This window comes from Petaurus breviceps, unplaced genomic scaffold (assembly GCF_028583685.1).
Source record: "Petaurus breviceps papuanus isolate PSGF00001 unplaced genomic scaffold, PetGlider_PUasm1.0 90865, whole genome shotgun sequence".
Classification (NCBI taxonomy): domain Eukaryota; kingdom Metazoa; phylum Chordata; class Mammalia; order Diprotodontia; family Petauridae; genus Petaurus; species Petaurus breviceps.
In genome coordinates, this window is record NW_027187367.1 from 13,909,569 (window position 1) to 13,934,162 (window position 24,594).

A 24,594-nucleotide genomic window follows, 5' to 3' on the forward strand; every position below is an offset into this window, starting at 1 on the left:
TGGGCTCCGCTCCCAGTCTGGTGTGATATACCCTTCTTGTAGGCTTTCCAGGTTTTTTTGGCCTAGAGATGTGTTCCACCCTCTTATTTGGTAGGTTTTACAGCTCTGCAATTTGTTTAGAGTAATTTTTCCAAGTACTTGGAGGGGTTTAGGGGTAAGCTCAAACAAGTCCCTGCTTTTATTCCACCATCTTGGCTCCACTCCCTGATCTTTTAATGTAGAACCTGCTAAGTCTTGTATAATTCTGACTGTGGTTCCTTGCAGTATTTTCTCCTTGATCTGATAATTCTGGAATTTGGCTACAATATTCCTTGTAGTTTTCATTTTGGGATCTCTTTCAGGGGGTGATCAGTGGATTCTTTCAATGACTATTTTACCCTCTGGTTCTAGGATATCACAGGGAAGTTTTCCTTGATAATTTCTTGAAAGATGCTGTCCAGGCTCTTTCTTAAATTATCTCTCAATCTATTTTCCAGGTCAGTTTTTTTCCCCCAATGAGGTATTTTACATTTTCTTTTTTTTTCATTCTTTTGATTCTGTTTTGACTGACTGTTGATGTCTTACAGAGTCATTAGCTTCCATTTGCCCAATTCTAATTTTTTTTTTTTAAAGCAATAGGGGTTAAGTAACTTGCTCAAGGTTACACGGCCAGGTAACCTTGCTTCAGTCTTTTACTTTTATTCTGTGTATATTTCTCTGCTTCAAATGTGTTCCTTGTAGACAACATATTATGGGATTCTGGTTTTTAATCCACTCTGCTTTGACTTCTGTTTTATGGGAGAGTGCATCCCATTCACATTAACAGTTATGATTACTAACTGTGTATTTCCCTCCATCCTAATTTTCCCCCAGTTTATACTTTTCTCATTCCTTTCACCCTGTTTGTTTTGCTTTTTGGAGGGTAATTGGGGTTAAGTGACTTGCCTATGTACCCGTTTTGATCTTATCTTGAGTGTGGTGCTAAGTATCTGAGCCCAGATTTGACCCCGACACTGGAGCCGCTGCTCTTACTCGGTGAGCCACCTGGCCGTCCCTACCAATTCTAATTTTTAAGGAATTATTTTCTTCAGTTAGTTTTTGTACCTACTTTACCATTTGGCCAATTCTACTTTTTAAGGAAATGTTTTCATCAGTTTTTCCATTTGTCCAATTGTATTTTTAACAGGATTCTTTTATTCATTCAATTTTTTTCCTTCCTTTTCCAAGTTGTTGATTCTCTCTTGCATAACTCTCATTTCCCCCCGACTTTTTCTTCTTCCTCTTATTTTATTTTAAAAATCTTTTTTGAGCTCTTCCAAGAAGGCTTTTCAGACTTGAGACCAATTCATCTTCCTTTTTGAGGTTTGATTTAACTTTGTAACTTCCTGGCTTCTTTCCACCATCTTGGGTGCTGATAAGAATTATTAAGTCTTTCACAGTTGACTCTCTTTACAATATTGCTGTTAATACAATAACATTGTTCTCCTGGTTCTCCTGACTTCAATTTGCAATTGGTTCATATAAATCTTCCCAGGTTTTTCTGAAAATATCCCCTTCATCATTTCTTACAGCACAACAGTGTTCCATCACATTCATATGCCATAATTTTTTTTTTTTGGAATTTCCCAGTTGATGAGCATTTCCTCAGTCTCTAATTCTTTGTCACCACAAAAAGAGCTACTATAAATAGCTTTTTTGTACACGAGTCTGCTAGTAGTGGTATAGCTGAGTCAAAGGTTATTCAGAGTTTAGCAGCTTTGGTGGCATAGTTCCAAATAGCTTTTCAGAATGGAAATAGTTCACAGCTCCACCAACAGTGCATTAGTGTACATATTTTCCTACATCTCTTCTAGCATTTGTCATTTCTCCTGTCATCTTAGATACATGTAAAGTGGTGCCTCAGTTTTGTTTTAATTTGCATTTCTCTAATTATAAATGATTTAGCACTTTTTCATATGACTATTGATAGCTTTGAGTTCTTCCTCTGAAAACTGTCTATTTATATTCTTTGACCATGAACTGGGGAATGGCACTTATTCTTTATATATATGGCTCACTTCCCTGTAAATTTTAGAAATTATATCTTTATCAGAGAAACTTGTTGCAAAATTCCTCCTCCCCTCTCCCCAGTTTCCTACTTATCTTCTAATTTTAGCTGTATTTTGTTTGTATAAAAATTTTAAAATTTCTGTAATCAACATGATCTGTTTTCCCTCCTATATTTGGTCATGAACCCTTTTTCTATACATAGTTCTGAAAGGTAATTTCTTCCATGCTCCCCCAATTTCCTTATACCACTCTTTATATCTTAATCATGTCACCGTTTTGTTTGTTTGTTTGTTTTGCTTTTTGGAGGGTAATTGGGGTTAAGTGACTTGCCTATGTACCCGTTTTGATCTTATCTTCGGATATAGTGTGATGTTAGTCTTTGCCTAGTTTCTGCCAGACTATTTTCTAGTTTTCCCAACAGTTTTTGTCAAATAGTGAGTTCTTGCCCCAGCAGCTGGAATCTTTGTGTTTACTGAATACTAGATTAGTGTGCACATTTGCTTCTGTATGTTACATACCTAATCTGTTTCACTGACCAGGTACTCTATTTCTTACCAAGTAACAAATTGTTTTGATGATTAGAACACTATAGTATTAGTTTGAGATCCGATTCTGCTAGGACCCTTTCCTTCCTAATTTCTTCATTAATTCACTTGATATTTTTGATCTTTTGTTCCTCCAGATAAATTGTTATAATTTTTTCTAGGTTAATAAAGTAACTCTTTCATAGTTTGACTGGAATGGCATTAAATAAGTAAATTAATTTAGGTAGCTTTGTCATTTTTATTATGCTGGCTCAGTCTACCCATGAGCAGTTACTATTTTCCCAATTATTTAGATATATTTTTGTGTGAAGTGTGCTTTGAAACTGAGTAGATTTCCCAATTTTTTTTACTGTCTGTAGTTGTTATAAATGGAATTTCTCTATTTCTTCCTGTTGGTTTTGTTGGCAACATAAAAAAATGTGGATGATTTATATAGGTTTATTTCATATCTTACAACTTTGTTGAATTTGTTAATTGTTTTATGTTTTTTTTTAACTTGACACTCTCCGGTTCTCTAAGTAAACTATCCTATCATCTGCAAAAAGTGATCGTTTTTCTTCCTTGTTTTCTATTCTTATCACTACCTTTCTAACACTCCAACTGAGGCAGCTAGATAGTGCAGTGGATAGAGAGCTGGACTTAGAGTTAGGGAGACCTGTGTTCAAATCCTGCCTCAGGCGCGATTCTGGGAGCAGCCGTCTCACGTATAACTCACAACTTTCGCAGCCTGACCAGCAACCTCAATATCCCCCAAAATGGCATCTACTATTAAGGATCAGCTGATTTTGAATGTCCTAAAGGAGGAACAGGTTCCCCAGAACAAGATCACTGTTGTTGGGGTTGGTGCAGTTGGCATGGCATCAGTATCTTAACAAAGGATTTGGCTGATGAACTTGCCTTAGTTGACGTAATAGAAGACAAACTAAAGGGAGAGATGATGGATCTCCAGCATGGCAGCCTTTTCCTCAAAACGCCAAAGATTGTTTCTGGAAAAGACTATAGTGTAACTGCAAACTCAAAACTTGTCATTGTTACGGCTGGGGCACGTCAACAGGAGGGAGAAAGTCGTCTTAATTTGGTCCAGCGTAATGTGAATATCTTTAAATTCATCATTCCCAATATTGTTAAATACAGCCCTAATTGCAAGCTGCTTATTGTTTCCAATCCAGTGGATATTTTGACATATGTGGCCTGGAAGCTAAGTGGCTTTCCTAAAAACCGTGTTATTGGAAGTGGTTGCAATCTGGATTCTGCCCGTTTCCGTTACCTAATGGGGGAGAGACTTGGTGTCCATTCTTCAAGTTGTCATGGATGGGTCCTTGGTGAACATGGAGACTCCAGTGTTCCTGTATGGAGTGGTGTGAATCTTGCCGCTGTGTCTCTGAAGAATGTAAATCCTCAAATAGGAACTGATGCTGATTCAGAGAATTGGAAAGAAGTTCATAAACAGGTGGTTGAAAGTGCTTATGAGGTGATCAAGCTGAAGGGCTACACTTCCTGGGCCATTGGCTTGTCTGTGACAGATCTGGCAGAAAGCATTATGAAGAATCTTAGGAGAGTGCATCCAATTTCCACCATGATTAAGGTACTATATGGCATTAATGAGGATGTCTTCCTTAGTGTCCCATGTATCTTGGGACAGAATGGCATTTCAGATGTGGTGAAGGTAAACCTGAATACAGAGGAGGAGAGCCGTTTAAGGAAGAGTGCAGATACTCTTTGGGGAATCCAGAAGGAGCTGCAATTTTAAAACCTTTTAATGTGCTGCCATCAAGAACATGACAGTGGTTAAGGGGTTATGTATGATTTGCTTTTCAAATAGGTCAAATCCTTCCTCTGATTAGTGATTGAACACCAGAAATGTCAAACCTGTGAACACACTCTAGTCTCTTCCTAAAGTTAGAAATGGGGAATAGTAGAGTGTGACTATTTGTTTAAACCTGTTGATGTTTGCATATGATGCTGGATATGACTTGTATAGTCTCAGTAGTTGGTGTCAAGCAGATAGTGCCCCACAGGTATATAAACTACCTGCCTTGTATATAGGTACTACAGATTCCTGTAGGTCCAGAAGACAACACTCCTGACTACAAGACATCATACAGTAGTAATTCTTTATTGATGCATTGATTACCTTGTGCTCCTCTCCATTAGGGCTCCTACAGCATGGCCCCATGCATCACATTTCCATAGGACCTGATTTTTGTCAAACACACACACACACACACACATATACATCAATAGTTGTAAATTTCCATATTATATAAAAAGATCTGTGTATGTACAACAATGCAGTCAATTCCTCAAGTGTCATACTAACCCAAAATACTGAATAAAAAACAAATAACTGATAAAAAAAAAATCCTGCCTCAGAAACTTACTAGCTGTTTTACCCTGGGCAATTGTCTACCTTGGTTTCCTCAATTGTAAAATGGAGATAACAACAGAACCCATTTCCAAGGATTAAGGATAGAATGAGATAATATTTGTGAGGTGCTTAGCCCACTGTTTAGCACAAATCAGGTGTTTAATCAATGCTTGTTCCCTTGAAAATATTCTTTTCTTTGTCTATGCCTCTGCTCACACACACTATTCTCTATTCCTGGGTTGTTCTCTCTCCCTGTCTTTACCTGAATTTTTATCCATCCTTAAAGTTCAATTTAAATGTCACCTTATCCACAAACTTTTCTTTTTATTTTACCTCTTCCAATTCAACTCCCCCCTTCCCCTAATTCCTTAGTTGCTCATGATGTGTTCCACAAATCATTTTGTACCTCCTCTAATGCATCTGTGTATTACTGGAGTTACCAGTGCACATGTCATATCTCCTCACTAGATTATGAACCCTATGAAGGGAAAGATCACGGAACAGCTAAGTGATGTAACTTCCTCTGTGCCTACCACAGTGCTTTGCACACAGTTGGGACTTAAAATATTTCTCAAGTTGAATTTCACATTTCCTCTGTTTAAAAATGCTTCCACTTTCACATCTGACCTCCCTACACAGTTCTGGCTAGCTATGACACAAGATCTGCCAGAATACCACTGCTGGAAAAACCCTGGGAAAAGAGACCCTTTGTCATACCAGATAATGTTTTGTTTGCACATCTGCTGCCTGAGTAGCAGTGAGAAAAATTAGATGTTCAAGATATTTTCATTATGGAGTCTGGATTATGTAATCCAGACTTATGTGCTAAGATTTTGGGAGCCGTGTCAGCCTTTTTTAAACAATTTTTTAAATAGAAAAGAAAAGAGCAAACAAATATGAAAGATCTACTTTATTTGATTCCTGTGGCTGTCTAAGCCTTCTCCAGGAGACAAAAGTGACTTAATTACTGCTACCCTTTCCTCTAGGTAGACAGCAAAAGAACCCAGTTGACACCCTAACCAGTCCCTTTGTATTTTACAAAAACTGCCTTGGACATGTCTTCACCTTGACCAGCAAGATTTTTCTGTGCATCTGGAGATGGCCTCTTTGTGTTTGCTCTGTCTGAAACAGCAGCCTGCGCCACGATAGCATATACATTTCAAGCCCACCTCTTCTAACTGCAAGGCTCAGCAGTAAGATAGCACTGGAGTTTATCAGCACAAGCTGGAGACTTCAATTTATCACACTGATCAGGACCAGCTCCAACGTGTTTGCATGTAGCAGGTACTTTTTCCCAAGTTAGTCCCTTGTGATGCAATTAACAGTCATGGCAATGCTCCAATAGTGTGGATATGTTGCTGAGTGTTTGAAATTGATCTGTAATCAATGCCGTGTCACTTTCCTCTCTTTTGTATCCATGCAACTACTCATTTTCCAATAAAATCTTCCAATAGCATATTGATGTCCAAGTATAAAGATGGCCATAAAAATATCCTTTTTTGGTAATGGTATGACTTTGTATTAATTTTTTTCCCACTTTTTACAGCTTTGATGACAGTGTCTCCAAAGGCCTGCCAAACCCAGTGGTGCTTCCCTTCTTTCCAGTCCTCTCTTATGTCACCGATATTGTTGGTCACTCTCACCTCAATCAGCCAATCAATCAACAAGCATTTACAAGTACCTACTATGTGCCAGGCACTATGCTAGACACTGAAGATAAAAAGACAAAAAAGGTTGGATTTCTCTCATTTTCAAAGAGCTTACCTTCTTTCAAGGGAGAGAACACATACACATATGGGGTAGAATATTGCAAACATTGCCAATGAAGAAGCAGAAAGGCAGGGTGTGGAACGATGTGAATAAGGAATGCATGTGTGCATGAATAAAGGCCTTTATTAAGTGCTTACTATGTATGAAGCTCTGTGCCAAGTGTTGGGGACACAGATTCAAAAGTGACCACCGCTGCTCTCCTAATGGGCGAGACAACACAGATGGTTTCTGCTGAAAGTCAAATGGAAAAGTCCCATCGTCCTCAGAGTGCAGCAGCAAAGCAGATGGCAATGCCTCTTCTTTAATGTCTTTTCCACTGACAAAATGATATAGGTTTCTTGTGTTGAACCATCTGATAGCGCCAAAGACTGGTGATAAGACTTTCTTTCCTGGGTCTTCAGTAGTGGTGGCTGCAGCACCTGCCAGAGGGGCTGCTTGCCGGGCTGATGGCTGTGGGGGCTGGGCTCTAGGGCTCTGGGTCCTGGGCTGACTCCATTTGGATCTTAGGGGAGATGGTGGTCAGAGGGAGGCAGTGGGCTTGGTTGGCACACACTGCCTCTCTTGGGTTGTCCCAAGGTTTCAGCTAGGCTGGCGTGCCTGCTTTCTGCATGGCACTGGGTGTGGATGGCTGTCTTTTTCTCTACAGAGGTTGCTTTTATGGGAAGAAGAATAAGGGCTGGAAGCAGAGCCAGTGGCCTGAGGGGTGCTGTCATTGCCAGGGCTTCTGTACCTATCTGATGTGGGTGGCAGTTCACCCCTTCACCTTTGATCTATCTTGCTGGTGGTAACTGATTAGGAAGGTGGGTCCTCTTCTCCACAATGATGGCTGTGGGGGCTGTGTTGGAAGTTGGGTCTGGTGGTTTGGGGGGCACTGCTCTTCCTAAGTCCCTTGGGCTCAGGGTCCTGGGCTGTCTCCATCAGCATCACAAAGCTCATTGATTATGCACAGGAATGTATTTCAATGGAACTTTCAGTTCCAAGAAGAAATTCCTCAGTCTCAGTAGAGTGAACTCAGGATAGAGACATGACTGAGGAGCTAGCTCCTTTATGGGCTGGCTTCTTCTGAGTCTTTCTTTCCCTTCAGGGACCCAAAAAGAGTGCGAGAAGGTCAATTTGGCTGGACTGCAGTGTCTGAAGGGAAATAATTTGTAATAAGTCTAGGAAAGTGCACTGTAGCCAGGTTGTGAGGGCTTTGAATGTCACACAGAGGAGTTTATATTTTATCACAGAGGCCCTAGGGAGGCACTGTAGCTTTCTGAGCAGGGGAGTGACATGGTCAGACTGTGGTTTAGCAATGTCACGTGGAGAGCTCTGTGGATTGATGGGTTGGGGTGCAATCTGAGGAAGAGGGACCAATTAGGAAGCCAATGAAAAACCCCAGGGAGAGATGATGATGGTGTGAAGTAGAACAGTGGCATGGGCAAAGAGAGACGGGGAAAATGAGACCAATGTTGTAGAAGGAGAACAGATTCTAAATGGCAACTAAACAGACATGGCGTTGAGATGCTGAAGATGACTATCAGGCTGTGAACCTGGGCCACTGGAAGGATGGTGAGCTAGAAAGGTGAATGGATTTGAGGGGAAAGATGTCATGGACATGTTGAGCTGGAGTCTGAGATGTTCAGCAGGCAGTCTGGTCCTGCAGGACAGGGGACTGGAGCTCAAGAGAGAGGTCAGAGCTGGACAGACAGATCTGGGAGCCATCTGCAGAGAGGCTATGATGGGGCTGATGAAGATATTTGAGGTACACTCACATTTAGTGGGCACATTTATAGCTGATGATCCAGCAAAAGAGACTCCAAAGCAGCAGCTAGCCAGGAAGAGAACTGAGAGAGAGGAACACAACAAAAACCCAGAAAGAAGAGGGCAGCTAGGAGAAGCATTGAACAATGCAAAATTCTATAGAGATGTCAAAAAGGACAAGCAAGGATTGAGAAAAACTCACTAGATTTGGCAAATAAGAGGTCACCTATAACTTTGGAGAGAACAATGTGAGAGGAGAGAGGCAATGAAGGAGTCTGCTTTTTCCAGGAGTTTGTGAAAAGGAGGATAACGGCGTGAGGGCCTGTGAATTCATTTCAGGGATGCTGTACTTTCTTGTTTTTCCTCAGAGAATTACAGAACACTGGAATTTTTTGGCTTGAAGAAGGAACCGTAAGGTCACTGAGTCCAGCCTCCTCATTTTATTGTTGATGTTTTCTAGGGCTCAATGCTTGGTCCCCCTATTTTCATCATCATTCCCTGTTATCCTCACTCCCCAGAGCTTATGCAGCCTCATGGTTTCAATTATTATTGATATAGATCATGTTATTTTCCTCTCCATCTTCCTATGGCACTTATTACAGTGATCGCAATATAAGGGGTGCTTCCTTAATGATGCTAGCAATCCTAAACCACAATGTATGATCCTTCAAAACAGTGCCATAAAACAGGATCAAAGCGTAATTGCAATGGATAGTATGTGCAGTCTTACACAGTAGGTTTCTATTTGTTAGACAACGACATGGATGTATATTTTATGCTAGTACCAAGGTTATCTTATTATTATTTTAATTTTAGGTTTGTTTTTGGCACTTGTGAAATTTGTACAGTGTCTCGTTCTTTTGGTTCCGTTTTGTTCACTCTACTTCATTTCACCCTGCTCTTTTTCATATTTCTTTGGTTTCTTCACATTTGTCCCTCGTGGAATAATAAAATTACATTGCATTCCCTTACTATAATTTGTTCAGACATTCTCCAATCATTCAGCACATTGTTTCCAAAATTTTCCATTTTTTTCAGAGGATTTGTATTTTCTTCTTGTCAGTGTAGTCTTGGGGTATAAACTGGAGAATAGGATTGCTGAGTCAAAGGTATGAACAATTTTGGAAAAATTTTTTTGTACATATAACTCCTAAATGAAAAAAACCCTTTACCTTTTACCTTTCTCTAGGTCCATCTATTCCACTCCTGGTCAAAGATATCTCCACTTGACTATCTTGATCATATTGAAAATAAGGCAGTTCTAAGACTGACTTCAATGTCTTCATGTCTTCCAAACTCCTCCATTACTATCAATAGTCTTACAGTCTTCTGCCTAGACCAGGTTTCTAACTCTGGTATCTTCTTCAATCCCCTCTTCTCTGTTAGACAAACTGGGGTTGTCACCAGTTGAGTGTTCCCTCCACTTTATTTCTAGGGTCCTCCTTTCTGGTTTGATTCTACAGTCTGTGGTTCAGACCTTGATGTCTATGTATTTTGATGGATATAAGTCTCACTCCTGGTTCCCTTCTAGCCTGCTTTCTTTCCTCAAATGAATTTCACTCTGTCCAGCAGCAAGAAGCATCTTCCAAGTGTCATTTCAATCACACCACTTCCCCATAAGAAACCTACAACAGTTTCTAATTATTATACATATCAAATTAGAACTCATTATCTGCCAGGCTGTCTGCCTTACCTAGATAGTCTCATTTCTCACCCTTCTGCTCTGCTCAAACAACTTAATTCATTTTTCCTACATATGACATGGCTGCTTCTCAGTCACTGTACAGATGATATGAATTTCTTTTTTGCATTTTTCTATATTTTTCTCTTCCCCACGAGATTTATAAACACATCTGTAATGGGACCATGTCTCTCATCAGACTAAGAACTCCCTGTCATTTTCCTTGTTCTGCATGTAAGGGATACTTCCTCAGGGACTCTAGCAATCCTGAGGAAGAGGACGAGGATGAGGATGACCTAGAACCTGTGAGACTAGAATGGCTGCCTTGACGGTGCTTTCTAGGGCAGAGACCACTTCCAGAGGTGGCTGCAAAGAGAGTAGTTAGGGGAATGAGAAGCAGCTTGACAAAACTTGGGCCAAAATACCTAGGAAATGTCTATCCACATAAGGAATATTTATTTCTTTATTGAAAGTCTATTTTCTTGTTTTCACCACAGCAACATGTTTCCATGGGAACTTGGATGAAAAAGGGAGCCCACGGCTACTGACTAGATTGTCAAAAGTCTGGTAAATAAATTCTGCAAGGCTGCAGGTTCAGGGCTGAGTGGTTCTGGAGAGTGGCTCAAGCAGTCACTTAAAGGCTTTCTGCCCTGTTGATGCCTGGTTTATATAATCCCTGATGGGGTATAGTGTTCTTTGTGGCCAAAACAAGTTTGCATATTGGTGCCTTCTATTGGCAAGATTAACAACACAGCACCTGACACAATCTTCTATCTCTATAGACATAAGGGATCTTATTTGAGGCCAGTGCCAATCCTCTCCATTTTACAAATGAGAAAGTTCCACACAATCAGCTGTGTTTTAATTTAAAGAGGGCATTGATAATATGGAGCTGGGTGGTCAGAAGATTAGTCATCATACTATATGCGGTTGAAGGAGGAAAAGACTTAAGAAGGACAGGACTATCTCTGAATATTTACGGGACTGTCCTACATAAGAGGGATCAGACTCATCTTGTTTTATGCCAGAGGCCACAACTGGTAACAATAAGTGGGTACTGTAAAGATGATTTTGGTTTGACGTAAGAAAATGGTTTCTTCACAATTACAACTGTCCCAAATGAAATGGGTTATTGCAGAAATGGGCAGTTGGATCTCTCAGGGGAGTGCTTCAAAGGGAGGCTGGGTGATCAGGAACACTGGGGAGGGGATTCCTGTTCAGGGGAGAAGCTGGACTAGATGCCCCTCCCAGGGTGAGATTCTGGGATTCTTCAAGTCCCGTTACCTTCATAAAGGATTCCTCAACAGCTTTAATTCACACAGGGATCTCTTTCTCTTCTAAACTCCGAGATTACTTATAGTCTATATTAGTAATCTGTCATTTTAAATATACCACCTTGGACTTTTAGTTAACTTTTCAACATGTTAGTCTTATCTGACCAACAAGAAGACTCTTTAAGTCAGAGACTATATCTCATACATCATACAACCTTAATAAATATTTGATTGGCAAATAATTTGGAACAAGCTGTTTCAGCAGGTAGTGGCAGAAGTGGCTTCAGCAGCTGGAGTCTTGGTATCACAATATCATCTATGCTGAGATTTTCCTTCCCCCCCCCCCATTTACAAAACCCTTTTGTTTTTCACAACTTGATAGGTTAAAGCTGGGAGAGACCCAAAAGAGCATCTAATCCAGCCCTTCATTTTGTAGAGAAAGATATTGAAGGATAAAGGGGATAATGACTAGCTCAAGGTCACACAGTTAGCCAGGGGTAGACAGAACACAGGTTCTCTGAGTCTCAGACCAATGCTTTTCCCTCTATGCCATGGAATTTTAGAAATTGCATTTTACACAGCACGCTTTTTAGTGAGAACACAAAACTCTGCTTCATTGTCTGAAGTCAGTAAGATGAAACACTGTCTGGTTGCTGCCTGTGAGGTTCAACACCTCCTATATTTATGTTATAGCAAAAGCTTTTGTGTAAGCCTTTGGGGGTAGGAATCTCATCTTTTTTAGGCCCAGAATAGTTCATATTTTTCATTCTTCCCTGTCCCCCTCCTGCCATCTTTGTCTCTTGTGCCTGGATCAAATCTGCTCCAGAGTTTTACTCTAAACATGGGTTTCCATGAAAAATAACTGTCAATAGAAAGGAAAGACAGAATCACTACAATTTCTCTTAATTTCACTTACTACCGCCTATCCACAGGATCCTTAGGTATTGTCTCCTTTAGCCCAGTCTGATTTAATGACCTGAAAATTTGCTTATTTTTATGGCCATGTCAAAGCTAATAAATAACCCAGGAGTACCCAGGAGAGATATGAAAAAGTTTGTGAAAGAAGCCACATCAGGACCAGAGTAACATTTGGGCATAATCACTTAAACATGTCCTGGAAAAATAAGTTCCTCATATTTACAGATATATTGATAAGATATGGCTTCTAGATCACTGAAAACGAGGAAGAATTAGAAAAAAGAGTGTTTTTAACCATCTGAAAGGCACATAAGAACTGATGAGAGAAACAGAGGCAGTTGAACAGCAGAGCTGGAATGGCCACCATTTTGCTAAACTGGCATCTGAGACCGGAGTAAAATGATTTTTGTGGGGAAATCCAAAGGGACAGACTCTTCTGGCAGCAGACAGTGGGGGAAAATCAAATAAATTAAAACAATGGAAGTAAAGGATCAAAGAAGACTAAAAGTGCTGACATCTAGTGATAAGTGAAAGAGAAAGAAATTTTTTTTTCATTTATTGCTTGAGGTAGAATGTTGCAAATGGGCAAGGAATGTGAAGCAAAAAGGATCTGAGGATGAAGGAGTGGAACTTGAGAGCAACATCAAGCACAGGGGATTACAGAGCAAAGTGAGAAGGGGGGAGTGAAGGATGAGAGGAATAAACACAGGAGGGAAAGTAAAAGAACATTTTCTAAGAAGTTAAGATAAACAATAAGGATTTGACTAAGTACACAAGGAACCGGAGGTCACTGAAGGAAGCATGAAGCCCTTAAGAGATGAGCATTAGGGAGCTTTATTGATAGAAGTAGTAAGCACCTTTAAAAGAAAACCAAACTTAAATGAATCTGTTGCCTCAGTATTCACAAAGGGAAGATGAGAGGCAGATGCCAGAAGCAGACACAGACTTCCAGGAGGACAAAGACAAATGCTACAGGAAATAAGGAGTGTGCCAGGACAGGTGATTAAGAAACCTGAACCTCTACAGGTTGACAAAGCTTCAGTTGTCTAATAGAAAAATTAGTATGCAGCAGACACATTTTAAATTTTGTGGCTGTGCTCAGGCCTGGCAGACCAGGGAGAGAGACAAGACACTAACAGCAGGGCAGAATCAGTGGCATTTTCAATCCCAGAAGCTTCTCTCCTAGTCAAGAGGCAGTTCTGTCCTGTCCTTTCCTATGCTACAAGAGAAGTGCCTGGAGGTCTGGGAAGTTTCTCACCAGTGACAGACATCTTCTAAATGACCTGGCCTATGGCTTTATAAGACTATGGTCTCTTAACAATCAATCAATCACAGTGGTCATATTTTATACACTTCATTTCCCTCCCTTTGCAGATGCTATTTAAGTTCTAAATTCATAGATGCTTTCTTAACTCACAAATTGGGGTTTTCTTGGCAAAAATACTGAAGTTTTGCCATTTTTTTCTCCAGCTCATTTTACAAATGAGGAAAAGCAAGGCAAACAGGGCAAAGTGACTTGCTCAGGGTCACACTGCTATTGTGTCTAAGGCTGGGTTTGAACTCAGGAAGTTGAGTCTTTTCATCTATCACTCTATCCATTATGTCACCTAGCCGCCCAAATCACAAATACTTCTTCTCAAGTCTTATTTTTTTCCCTACATTCACAGATCCTGGTGCTTCCTCAGACTAGAGAGGGTGGGGCTTGGAGAAAACAGGAATCTTGCTTAGGTTGGAGATAACTACTGAGTTGATTCACACAAATGTCTATTTCTACAGAGCCTCTCTGCATATAGGCATCAAGCACTAGGCTCTAAGAATCAACCTTATCTACATCTAGAGTATGATCACCATGGATTTTCATAAGATCTTCAAAGTCCTAACTGGCAAACAAAAAGTCAATTTCCAAAAATGAGATATCATGCTGCATGTAACTGACTAAAATAGATGCCCCCCCCCCCCTTTCACTGACACGGCAGAGAAAAATGGAGACAGGGAATCTACAGCAATTTTTTTCTTTTAAATTTTACTAATGTCCTTTTGTGACACATTCATTTCACAGTGTGCTCCTTTCTCTCCTAAGATGAAAAAACAAGCAAACAGCAGAAGTAACAACAACAAAAACCATCTCAGCACAACAAACACTTTAACCACCCCTGACACCCTATAGCATGATCCACCCCTCTAGTCCTCTACCTCCTCAGCTAAAGGACAGAGGTAGACCTTCTTATCCTTTCTCAAGGACCAAGCTTCAAGCCACAGGATGCTGCCTCCATTTTCCTGCCCCACCCAGGAGGTTGCTTTTATTTACACAGACAAATACATAAAGAAGTGTATCCCTGTGGCCTTCCTCTGTTATGTGCAATGACCTTGGATAGAGGTGACCCATATAAGTAGTCAGATCTGAGGGGCTTCCAAGGGGTAGGCAGGGATGCTCCATGCTCCCTAGAGAGACTTCTCCCTTCCAAATTGTGACCGGTGAATCCATAGCATTTTGATGACAAGACCATTATGAAGAAAAGGGTGGAGGCCTTCACTGGATTCTTATGGATGCTACATGATTGTCCTGGTTTTCTCTCAGGCTAAAGACAATATATCCTGGTTATACATCCTTGTCTTGATAATCTGGGTTTTTGTAATCTCCACTTTACAGCTTCTCAAACCTTCTCTAAGGCAGTCACTTTACACAATAAATAGTCAACTTTTTCTTCTTTATCACATCCTTTCTCTCCTCTAAGCTTCATGCCAAGGATTTCTATTCTAGGAAAAATTTCCTTTTTAGCCACCACTATTCTCCAACCCAAGCAATTTAATATCTGTTTCACACTCTCAACTTGTTTCTGGTGATTATAATGTTCAAATGTACATATTTCTGTTGTCTTCTCTGCTCTGTTAGATTGTAAACCATTGGAGGACAGAGCTTGTGTTTAGAAGTGCTGTTCTAGCTCCTAAATGCATTCTAAGAATGTGCTTGCTTAATGACTAAGAAAACTTAACATATAAACTTGAATTCCCATTTTTGCTCTAAAGGTAAACTTTTGGGTTGACAATAATTTTCTAGCTCATTTCTGTATCTTGCCTAATGAGGTTGTTATTTGTTTTGTGACTTAAGGTTGTTTTCGTTTGACGAGAATAAATCTACATTTGAAATATTTACCATAAGCAAGAACAACTCCAAGACACTGACAAAATGACACAATCACCCATTTGCCTGAAGTTAATTGATTAGTAACCAACCAGTTCAAAACAGTTAAATTGGTTATGCAAAGTCTAAAGCAGGGATGGGGAACCTGTGGCCTAGAGGCCACATGTGGCCTTCTAGGTCCTCAAGTATGGCCCTTTGGTTGAATTCAAACTTCACACATTAATAACAAGGAAGTATACATTTATATTATTTCCAGTTGGAATGATTTTGAGTGCTATATAACAGGGACTCTAGTTCTTTGAGGAACTAAGCAGTTCCAGAGACTAGTAGAGGAAGCAAAAGATACTTGGAAGTAACTGGTTTTTCAGTGAGAACATGAGTCCTGCCTAGACACAGCCAGGCACTCCCTTTGGTAAAGATACGCTTAAGGGGAAAAATGGCCATATCACCTTTGTAGCTGAAGCTCCTTTAAGTTAGGGGTTCTTAACTTGGGGACCCCCAAGGATCTACTGATAGGTTTCAAGGAGTCTGAGAAAGTGACACTTCTAGTATTTAGATATCTTTGCTTCAATATAATTTGATTCCTTTATAATTCTATTTTATTTTATGTATTTGTAGAATATTCTGAGAAGGGGTCTTCATAGACTTCATCAGATTTTGCAAAGACCCGTAAGTCTTCCTAGAAAGGACTGAGAAAGTTCCTAGAAGGAACTCTTGTTCACAGGTAAGTGGATAGATGGGGTTTATGTTACCCACTATGTCCAGCTAGTCCTCTGACAGGCTGTATCATGGCCATCTTTTTGGCATTAACCCTGACACTGCAGGCATACCCCTTCCTGATGCCTTTTGTTTTGGGAATATTAACCAATATTACCATTGTGTCTGCTTCCCTGAGACTCCTGAGACCACAACACACTTCCCCTGGTTACCATTACCCTGTGTGCACCAGTTCCCTTCTTATAAATAAGCTTCTTGAGGGCAAGGACTGTCTCACCTATCCCCAGTGGTTGGTATAGTTCCAGGCATGTGATAAGCACTTGATAAATGTTTATTTTTCATTCATTCAGGTTTTCTTGAGGTCCCTCCCAACCCCTAACTACAATAGAGAAGGAATCAGGAATGAGCAATGATTTTCCTTTGCCAGGGAAGACACTCAGAAATGATACCAAATGATGATATTCTCATTGTGTTAATACAAGACTTTTTTCTACAATAAGCAATCCAAACAACAGGCTATCAGTAGAACAAGAGTCATATACTTTCATATGAAGAAATATCACAGCACCTTTCATGAAGGAAGATCCTTACCTCATTTGCTGTGTTGTGTGTTCCAACTATTCGGATGAAGGATGCAGGTTGTTTATCAAAAGTTATTGATTGCCAAGATCTGTGAAATAAAGCACAGGGATATACCAGGTTAACACGACCAGAAGTTAACACCACTAATCTGCGTGGCTTTGGACAATATGGAAATATACAAAAAGAAGATTAAGGACATTCTTTACATGTGGGAGTTGCTGGTCTAGGTATAGTTTCCCTATTCAGGGAGCCCACACAATATCCAGAAAAACCATTTAAAAGCAAGCATGAATAAACATGGCTCAGACTGGGTGCAAAAGACAGTAGTCAGGGTTAAGGGGAAAGTTAAGTAGGAAAAGGTTCCTTCCCCCCCCCCTCCTTTTGGAGGGCAATTGGGGTTAAGTAACTTGCCCAAGGTTACACGGCTAGTTTTTTTGTGTGGGTGTTAAGTGTCTGAGGCCAGAACCGAATTCGGGTCCTCCTGACTCTGGGGCTGGCGCTTTACTCACTGCGCCACCTAGCCGACCTAGGAAAGGGTTCTTAGAACAGGAGAATGCTGAGTCAGATTTCTGAAGAGCAGCAAGAACATGAGTCAGGGAAGAGGAAGAGAAAGAGGCCCTGCCCTTGTGGGGTTGTAATTTATTCATTGCCATCTAGGAAATTGTCGATGTGTCACATGGCCATCAACACAAAGATTTCAAGTAAAGTGTGGCAATCACAGCACCTAAGAACATAAGGAATTTCTCCAGGAACCAAGATCCTCTTCTCACTGGACTGGAAAAAGCAAATATTTGCCTTTCCTGCTGCCTCCCTCTCCTCTCTGAGGACTTGCCAGTTTCTAGGTGGTCTGTGAGAGTAACTAATATCTGGAAGAAAGTAATACGAGATGGTGCAGGGTCGGGGTGACCATCTGTTTAAAATCCCCCAGTGTAAATTCTAAGCAAACATCTTCCTCACATTCTTCATTACTTTTGGCTCCACAGCCAGCTTCTCATCAGCATACACTGGAACAAAGGGTGGCCCCCACAACCGTATGACTGACAAATGGGGAGGGTTCACAGTTGCTGCAGTCCTCCCCTGCTTATACTGTGGAACTGCCAGCTGCTAGGAAGCTGCTCCCTGTAACTGTCTGACTATAAAATAATGCTACAAGAGAAAATAAACTTATTCATGTGGGTCGGAATCCCCTCTTTCAGTTCCAGCTGTTTCATCTTTCACTACAAACATCCTTTGAGATTAAGTCATTAGTGCCTAGATACTGGTCCCCTGAAGGTCATTAGAGCTATCAGCACCCTAAGTGTGAAATCCATGGTTCTGAACTAAAGGAGGACATCATCCTAACAAAATTTCTCTTGTTCATACATGAAGATCAAGCTATTTCATCATCCAAAGGGTATGTGACTTATGGGATGTGGACTCCTGCCTGGTCTTCTATTTAACCACTATCTGTGGCCATGGAACGGAATGAAACTAACAGAACCATGTGGGGTTCAAATACATGCATATACAGGGCTCTATATCAACCCAACTCACTGAACTTACAATAAATGGCCACTTTCTCTCCAAATGCTGCCAGAGAAAGTCTGTGAGGTTCATTCTACAGCAATGAGCAGCCTTCCTCTTAACCCTATGCCCCATTACATTCCCCAGAGAACCAGTAAACACTAAAAATAAGAACTGAAATGATCATGGAACACTTCTCTAACTTTCTTTCTACTATGGAGCCAGCTAAGACAAACAGACATAAATGAAAAAGGCTTTTGACAATTAAGTAATTGGTAATGGATTGGTTCAATCCATTGCTATGGGAATGTGAATTTAAGATCTTCCCTACCCCTAAGGCCCTTTGATAGGGTTAAGTGCACTTGGAGCCTGTGGTGGGAGTGCTTTTTGGGAATGCTTTTTCATTGGGCAGTGAGTCAAGAATGTTGTTACATTCTCTGAGCCAAGAGAAGGCTAGATAAACCCTGATGTGAGGCTTTGCTTTGGGGCTTACTTTGAGAAGTGTTGTGTAATTTGACCAGAGGAGCCTCTGGGCAGCCATTGAATCCCCCCGCCCCTGGCTTTGAAAACCCAGATGTTGATGCTTCCCTCTCTGGTAACTAACTAGGTATGGATGTAATGGTCAAGACAGGTGAAAGCCTGTCTGCTGATATGTTTCTCTGCATGTTGTTTGCTTATGTTGTCTGCTTGTAACCTCTGTATTCTCTGAAGTTCGGGGTGCTGACCTTTTTCCCCTAAACTAGGTAAATGACATATGTTTGAACGATTAAAGAAAGATTGTTAACCCATTTTGAGTTGCTTTCCTTTAGAAAAGCAGATCTAAGAACCTGTGTTTGCAGTCATCCTGGGGATGCTGGGGTGCTTGCTGCAACATCCATTAAGAGACTCGATACACAAAATTTTAGAGTCGAAGGGAGCCTTAGAATTCAGATAGTTCAATGTAACTGGGGAAGAAAAATAGCCTCATGTGGGGAGGAAGAAGGGGTAGTGGGAAAACAAGTTTTATTGACAAATACAGGAGAATTTACCCAGTTACCAGTTACCTAGAAAAATCCAAGAGTAAAGGTAAAGTTGCATTATTGCTAAAAGGGACATTAGAGATAACTTGTTAATCCCCCTAATCTTACAGATGAGCAAACTGAGGAGCAGGGATAAAATGACTTGCTCAAGGTCATACAGAAAGTAAGTGGAAGATCTGGTACTGGAACTCAAGTATCTGATTCCCAGTAGAGTTGTAGTCTTCTTTTTTTTTTGGTTGGGGTTTCTCCCCCCGCCCAACTTCACAGTATTTTATTTTTTCCAATTACATTTAAAGATAGTTTTCAACATTCACTTTTATAAGATTTAGAGTTCTAATATTTTCTCCCTCCCTTCCTTCCCCCTTCCCCTCCCCAAGAGGGCAAGTAGTCTGATATAGGTTATATACATGTGATCATATTAAACATATTTCCCCATTACTATGTTGTAAAAGAAGAATCAGAACAAAAGGGGAAAACCATCAGAATGAAAATACAAAAAGAGAAAAGAGTATGCTTTGATCTGCATTCAAACTCCATAGTTCTTTTTCTGAATATGGATGGCATTTTCCATCATGAATCTTTTGGAATTGTCTTAGGTCATGGCATTGACGAGAAGAGCTAAGTCTATTTAAGTTAGTAACTGAACAATGTCGTAGTTACTACATATGATGTTTTCCTGGTTCTGCTCATTTTACTCAGTATCAGTTCACGTAAATCTTTCCAAGTTTTTCTTAAATCTGCCTGCTCATGATTTCTTATAGCACAATAGTATTCCATTACATTCATATACCACAACTTATTCAGCCATTCCCCAATTGACAGGCATCCATCTCCTCAATTTCCATTTTTTTTGCCACCATAAAAAGAACTGCTATAAATATTTTTGTACATTTAGGTTCCTTTCCCTTTTTAAAAAATCTCTTTGGGATACAGACCTAGTAGTGGTATGGCATAGCTCCAAATTGTAAAGTCCTCTTTCTACTGCTCCACAAGGCCTCTCTCTATATTCCACAGGTAGCACAGAGTAGTGCATAGAGTACCTGGGTTCCAACCCTAGACTGCCTCTAAAACTGAGTGCAAGTCATTTACCTTTTCTGGGTCTCAGTTTCCTTGTTTATAAAAGAATAAGATTGGATTAGATGACCCCTAAAGTCCCCTACAGCTTTATGCCTATGATTGCCTGCAAACCTTGGCAACACTTTCTTTTGCTTGTACTTAGGAAAGTGGGGCTGACAATATGGCACAATGAACGAGAAGGTGCATTCCTAACGTAATAAGATCAGAAGGTCTCAATTTAATACCAGTGTTCCATTACACTGCATTAATATATAATCACATTAGAGTTAATTTTCACTAACACAGCCTGAAAGTTGAATATATGATTTCACTTTCAGCAAAACTAGATACTACCCTCAATACCAAAGTGTCAGTATGATGGAAGAGCAGTTAATATAGGGTAATGAACAACCCTCCCTCTCCCCAAAATCAGATTCTATTTTTCCTCAACTTCTTCAAAATAACTTCAAATGTTGCTCAAGGGAGATAAAATGGTGTTAGGATAGCTATCTCCACATCAGAAGTATGCATCTGTAACCCCAATCAAAGGGCTCTGTCCAAAGCTGGAATTTCACAGAGTCTGAAAACTGCTATTAAAATGTAGTCTACACAAAAACTTGAATGCAATTATAAATTAGATATATTGCTGTTCTATTACATATAGTACCCTTGTCAGGGATGGCATGGCATATATATCCTTCCTCACCTAAAACCTGGAGCTCACTTTGTTAGTAAAACTTCCAGATGAGGAAATAAAGGTAGTCACATCTCTATCACTTTTGTATAGTATTACTTTGGGGAGTGGGGAGGAAGAAGTCTTTGACTTTGGGGAAGATGAAGAAGGAAATATAATCTCCCACTTTTTTTTTTTTAAAGCAACTGGGGTTAAGTAACTTGCTCAAGGTCACAAGGCCAGTTATTTCTGGGTGTGGTGCTAAGTATCTGAGCCCAGATTTGATCCCCAGGTCTCCCGACACTGGAGTCGGTGCTCTTACTCACTGTGCTACCTGGCTGCCCCTAATCTCCCTTTCTTAACACTTTTTCCCCCCACCCTGGAACTCCCACTTTCATCAATTTATCCACCATTCACTGAACAAATGCAAATTATTTCACTGTGTGGGTAGAAAAAAAACTCTGGACTTGGTGTCAGAAAACTTTGCCTCTGCTACCAGGTAGCTATGTGACTTTGATGCAGGCACTTTTTCCCTGAGTTATAGTATCTTTATTAAAAACGAGGGGGTTGCACAGATAGTACAGAAGGAGGGCTGAATTTGAATTTAGGACATGTAGATAGAAAGGCTTGAATTGTATGATCATGGGAAAATTATTTCACTCTTCTAAGATTTATTTTCCTCATCTATAAAGTGAAAATAAATAATACTTAAACAGGGTTGTTGTGAGAACAGTGCCACATGAATAGGAATCATCATCATCTCAGAGACAGAGGGACACAGGGGATAAAGAGCCAGGCTTGAGGCCAGGAAGGTTTGGCTTCAAGTCCTACACGTGATATGTTGTGTGAGCCCAAGACAATCACTTAACCTCTCACGGATCTAGGCACCTCTCTAAGAGGACAAGTTGCACAGAAGGTACCAATTTGTACTTGTAGAGAAAGTTTCCTCACTTGGAATAATCCCTAAACCAATGAAACCAAGGTCCCATCTATAACTCTATTATCTCTAAGGTTGCTTGCAGATCTAACATTCTATGAGTCAGTAATTGAGGTGGACAGGGTGCTTCACTTTCACCTCACTTTTTTACCTTAGCACTATGCCTGGCAAACAGCAGGCACCCCACTAAACAGTTGCTGAATGAAACTAATTAATTCCTTGCCTTGAAGTAGATGGGGGAGTGATGCTTTGCTAAAATTCACTAAACTTACTGTGTGCTTGATTACAGCATGATGTACCACAATGTTGCATAACAGGTAACGTAGGAGAGACCTGATGTATTTTTGTCTCCTACTCTCTACAAGCTTATAGTCTTATTAAGGAATAAGATACATATACACAAAATAGAACAATATAAGACAGACAGTATAGGTTTCCCTAATTTACAGTTTCAAAAATTCACTTGTGAATTGGTTGGTTGTTTCTATGGAAAAATCTATTCAAGTCCCAATATGATAAATGGTGATAAGGTTCCCAGGTCAGTGCAGAAAAAGTGATTTAACTGAAATACAATATTTTGGCAATAAAGAATATAGTAGAGGGGTGGCTAGGTGGCACAGTGAACAGAGCATTGGCCCTGGAGTCAGGAGGACCTGAGTTCAAATCTGGCCTCAGACACATGACACAATTACTAGCTGTGTGACTTCAGGCAAGTCACTTAACCTCATTTGCCCTCCAAAAAAGCAAAAAAAAAAAAAAAAGAATATAGTAAAATGACATTGTTGTTATCCTAGTAATTTAGCAAAACAAAAAATGATAAAATGATCTTTTTGGTTTCAAATGTTGATATTTGAATGATAGTTGGTCTTATTAGATGGTAAGAAAGTATACAGAGCCTTTTGTGGAAAATGTGAAGCAACTTTTGGGTATTTTCGAGGGCTTGGAACTGATTAATGACACTAGTCCTTTACTGTCTAATTTCCCTTAATAACTCATATTTCTATAGCACTTATGCTTGAAGATTAACGGCCTTTGTTTTCCCTAACAAGGAAATTCTTTCTGTAAGCTCCCTATCACTGTAAGTGTTGGCACAGAATCTTGTCAGGGCTTCTTTGAGCATACTGGAAATTTGGACTTGATTATTTCTAAGGCCATTTCCAAGTCCTACATTCTCTGAGTAGAACTTGAGAGCCACACAGAACTTTTGAGTTGGTAAAGTTTTATAAACATTGTTTCATTTGAGCCTCACAATAATTCTGTAAGGTCAATTCAGGAATCATTTGGAGAGAACTTTGTAAATGAAAGTAGATCCTGAGTATGACAACCAGAATGGTGAAGGGACTTGAAATCATGTTATAAGAGCAAAAGATGAAGGAACTCATCATTTTTAGACTAGGAAAAAGACCTAGCAGGGTGGAATGGAGGGCAAAAGGGTCTTACAATAGCCATCTTCAACCATTTCAGGGGTTGCTTTGTAGAAGAGGGAATAAATTTATTTTGTGTAACACCAGGAGGATTTGGCCCAATGGTTGAAAGTCATAGGAACACAGAATTCAACTGAATATGAAAAAGAATTTTCTTCCAGTTGTAGCTGTCCAAAAAAAAGGGGGGGGAATGGATTACTTTGTGAAGTAATAAACTTCTTGTCGTTGGAAATATTCAGTCAGAAAATGGATGATCACATGTCAAGGATAATAATAATTATAATACTAACAAAATAATAGCTTACATTTATATAGAACTTTCTGGTTTACAAAGTGTGAGACAGACCAGTCTACTCTTGGGCAGCTCTAAATGTTAAGAAGTTTTCTCTGCATTAGCCTTAAAATCTGCCTTTGTAGCTTCATCCATGGCTTCTGGTTTTGCTCTTTTGGTCAAATAAAAGATCTCTAATCCCTCTTTTGTGTCGTACCACTCCAGATAATTGAAGACAACACTCATGTCCCTCCTGAGTCTTTTTGAGGCTAAATCCCTAGTTCCTTCAACTGAAGGCCCTTCAACATCTTGGTTGCTCTTCTCTGACTTACCATTTTCCCTTTAAAGATGTGGTTCCCAGGGGGCAGGTAGGTGGTGCAGTGGTTAGAGCACCAGCCCTGAAGTCAGGAGGACCTGAGTTCAAATCTGGCCTCAGACCAGTGACTTGACACTTATTAGTTGTGTGACCCTGGGCAAGTCACTTAACCCCAACTGCCTGACACCCCCCCCAAAAAAAGTGTGGTTCCCAGAAAAAGATACTCTGACCAGAGTTTAGACACTGTATCTACTCTTTGTTCCTGGAAGTTACATCTCTTTTAATGCAGACCAAAATTACATTATCTTAAAAAAAAAACTTTTAGCATCATACTGCTGACTCATACTGATTCTCCAGTCCACGAACACTCTCAGATATTTTTCAGGTAAAACACTCCTTAACTATAATTCTCTGTTCTGTACATGTGAAGCTGATTTTTTTTTAACTTAAGACTTTACATGTTTCAGTGTCTTCTAATCTAAATCTTAGATTCAGTCCAATGCTCTAGTTTTGTCAAAATATTTTTTGACCTTGACTTTATCATTCAATGTGTTAGCTACCCTTCCCATCTTTGTGTCATCTGGGAATCTGATAAGCATGTCATTTATACCTTTATATGATTTATTA

General features: G+C 40.0%; 1 protein-coding gene and 1 pseudogene across 4 annotated transcripts in view; one reads left to right on the forward strand and one right to left on the reverse strand.

Annotated features, from left to right (window-relative positions):
- The window catches only part of BTBD9 (BTB domain containing 9), a 503,538-nt gene that overhangs the window by 23,069 nt on the left and 455,875 nt on the right, over window positions 1-24,594 (reverse strand). For all 4 annotated transcript variants that reach the window (XM_069073607.1, XM_069073606.1, XM_069073605.1 and 1 more), the window contains one exon: window positions 16,778-16,856. In XM_069073607.1, the coding sequence (XP_068929708.1) occupies window positions 16,778-16,856 (79 nt within the window). The remainder of the gene's footprint in view (window positions 1-16,777; window positions 16,857-24,594) is intronic.
- LOC138150156 (L-lactate dehydrogenase A chain pseudogene) lies at window positions 3,225-4,935 on the forward strand (annotated as a pseudogene).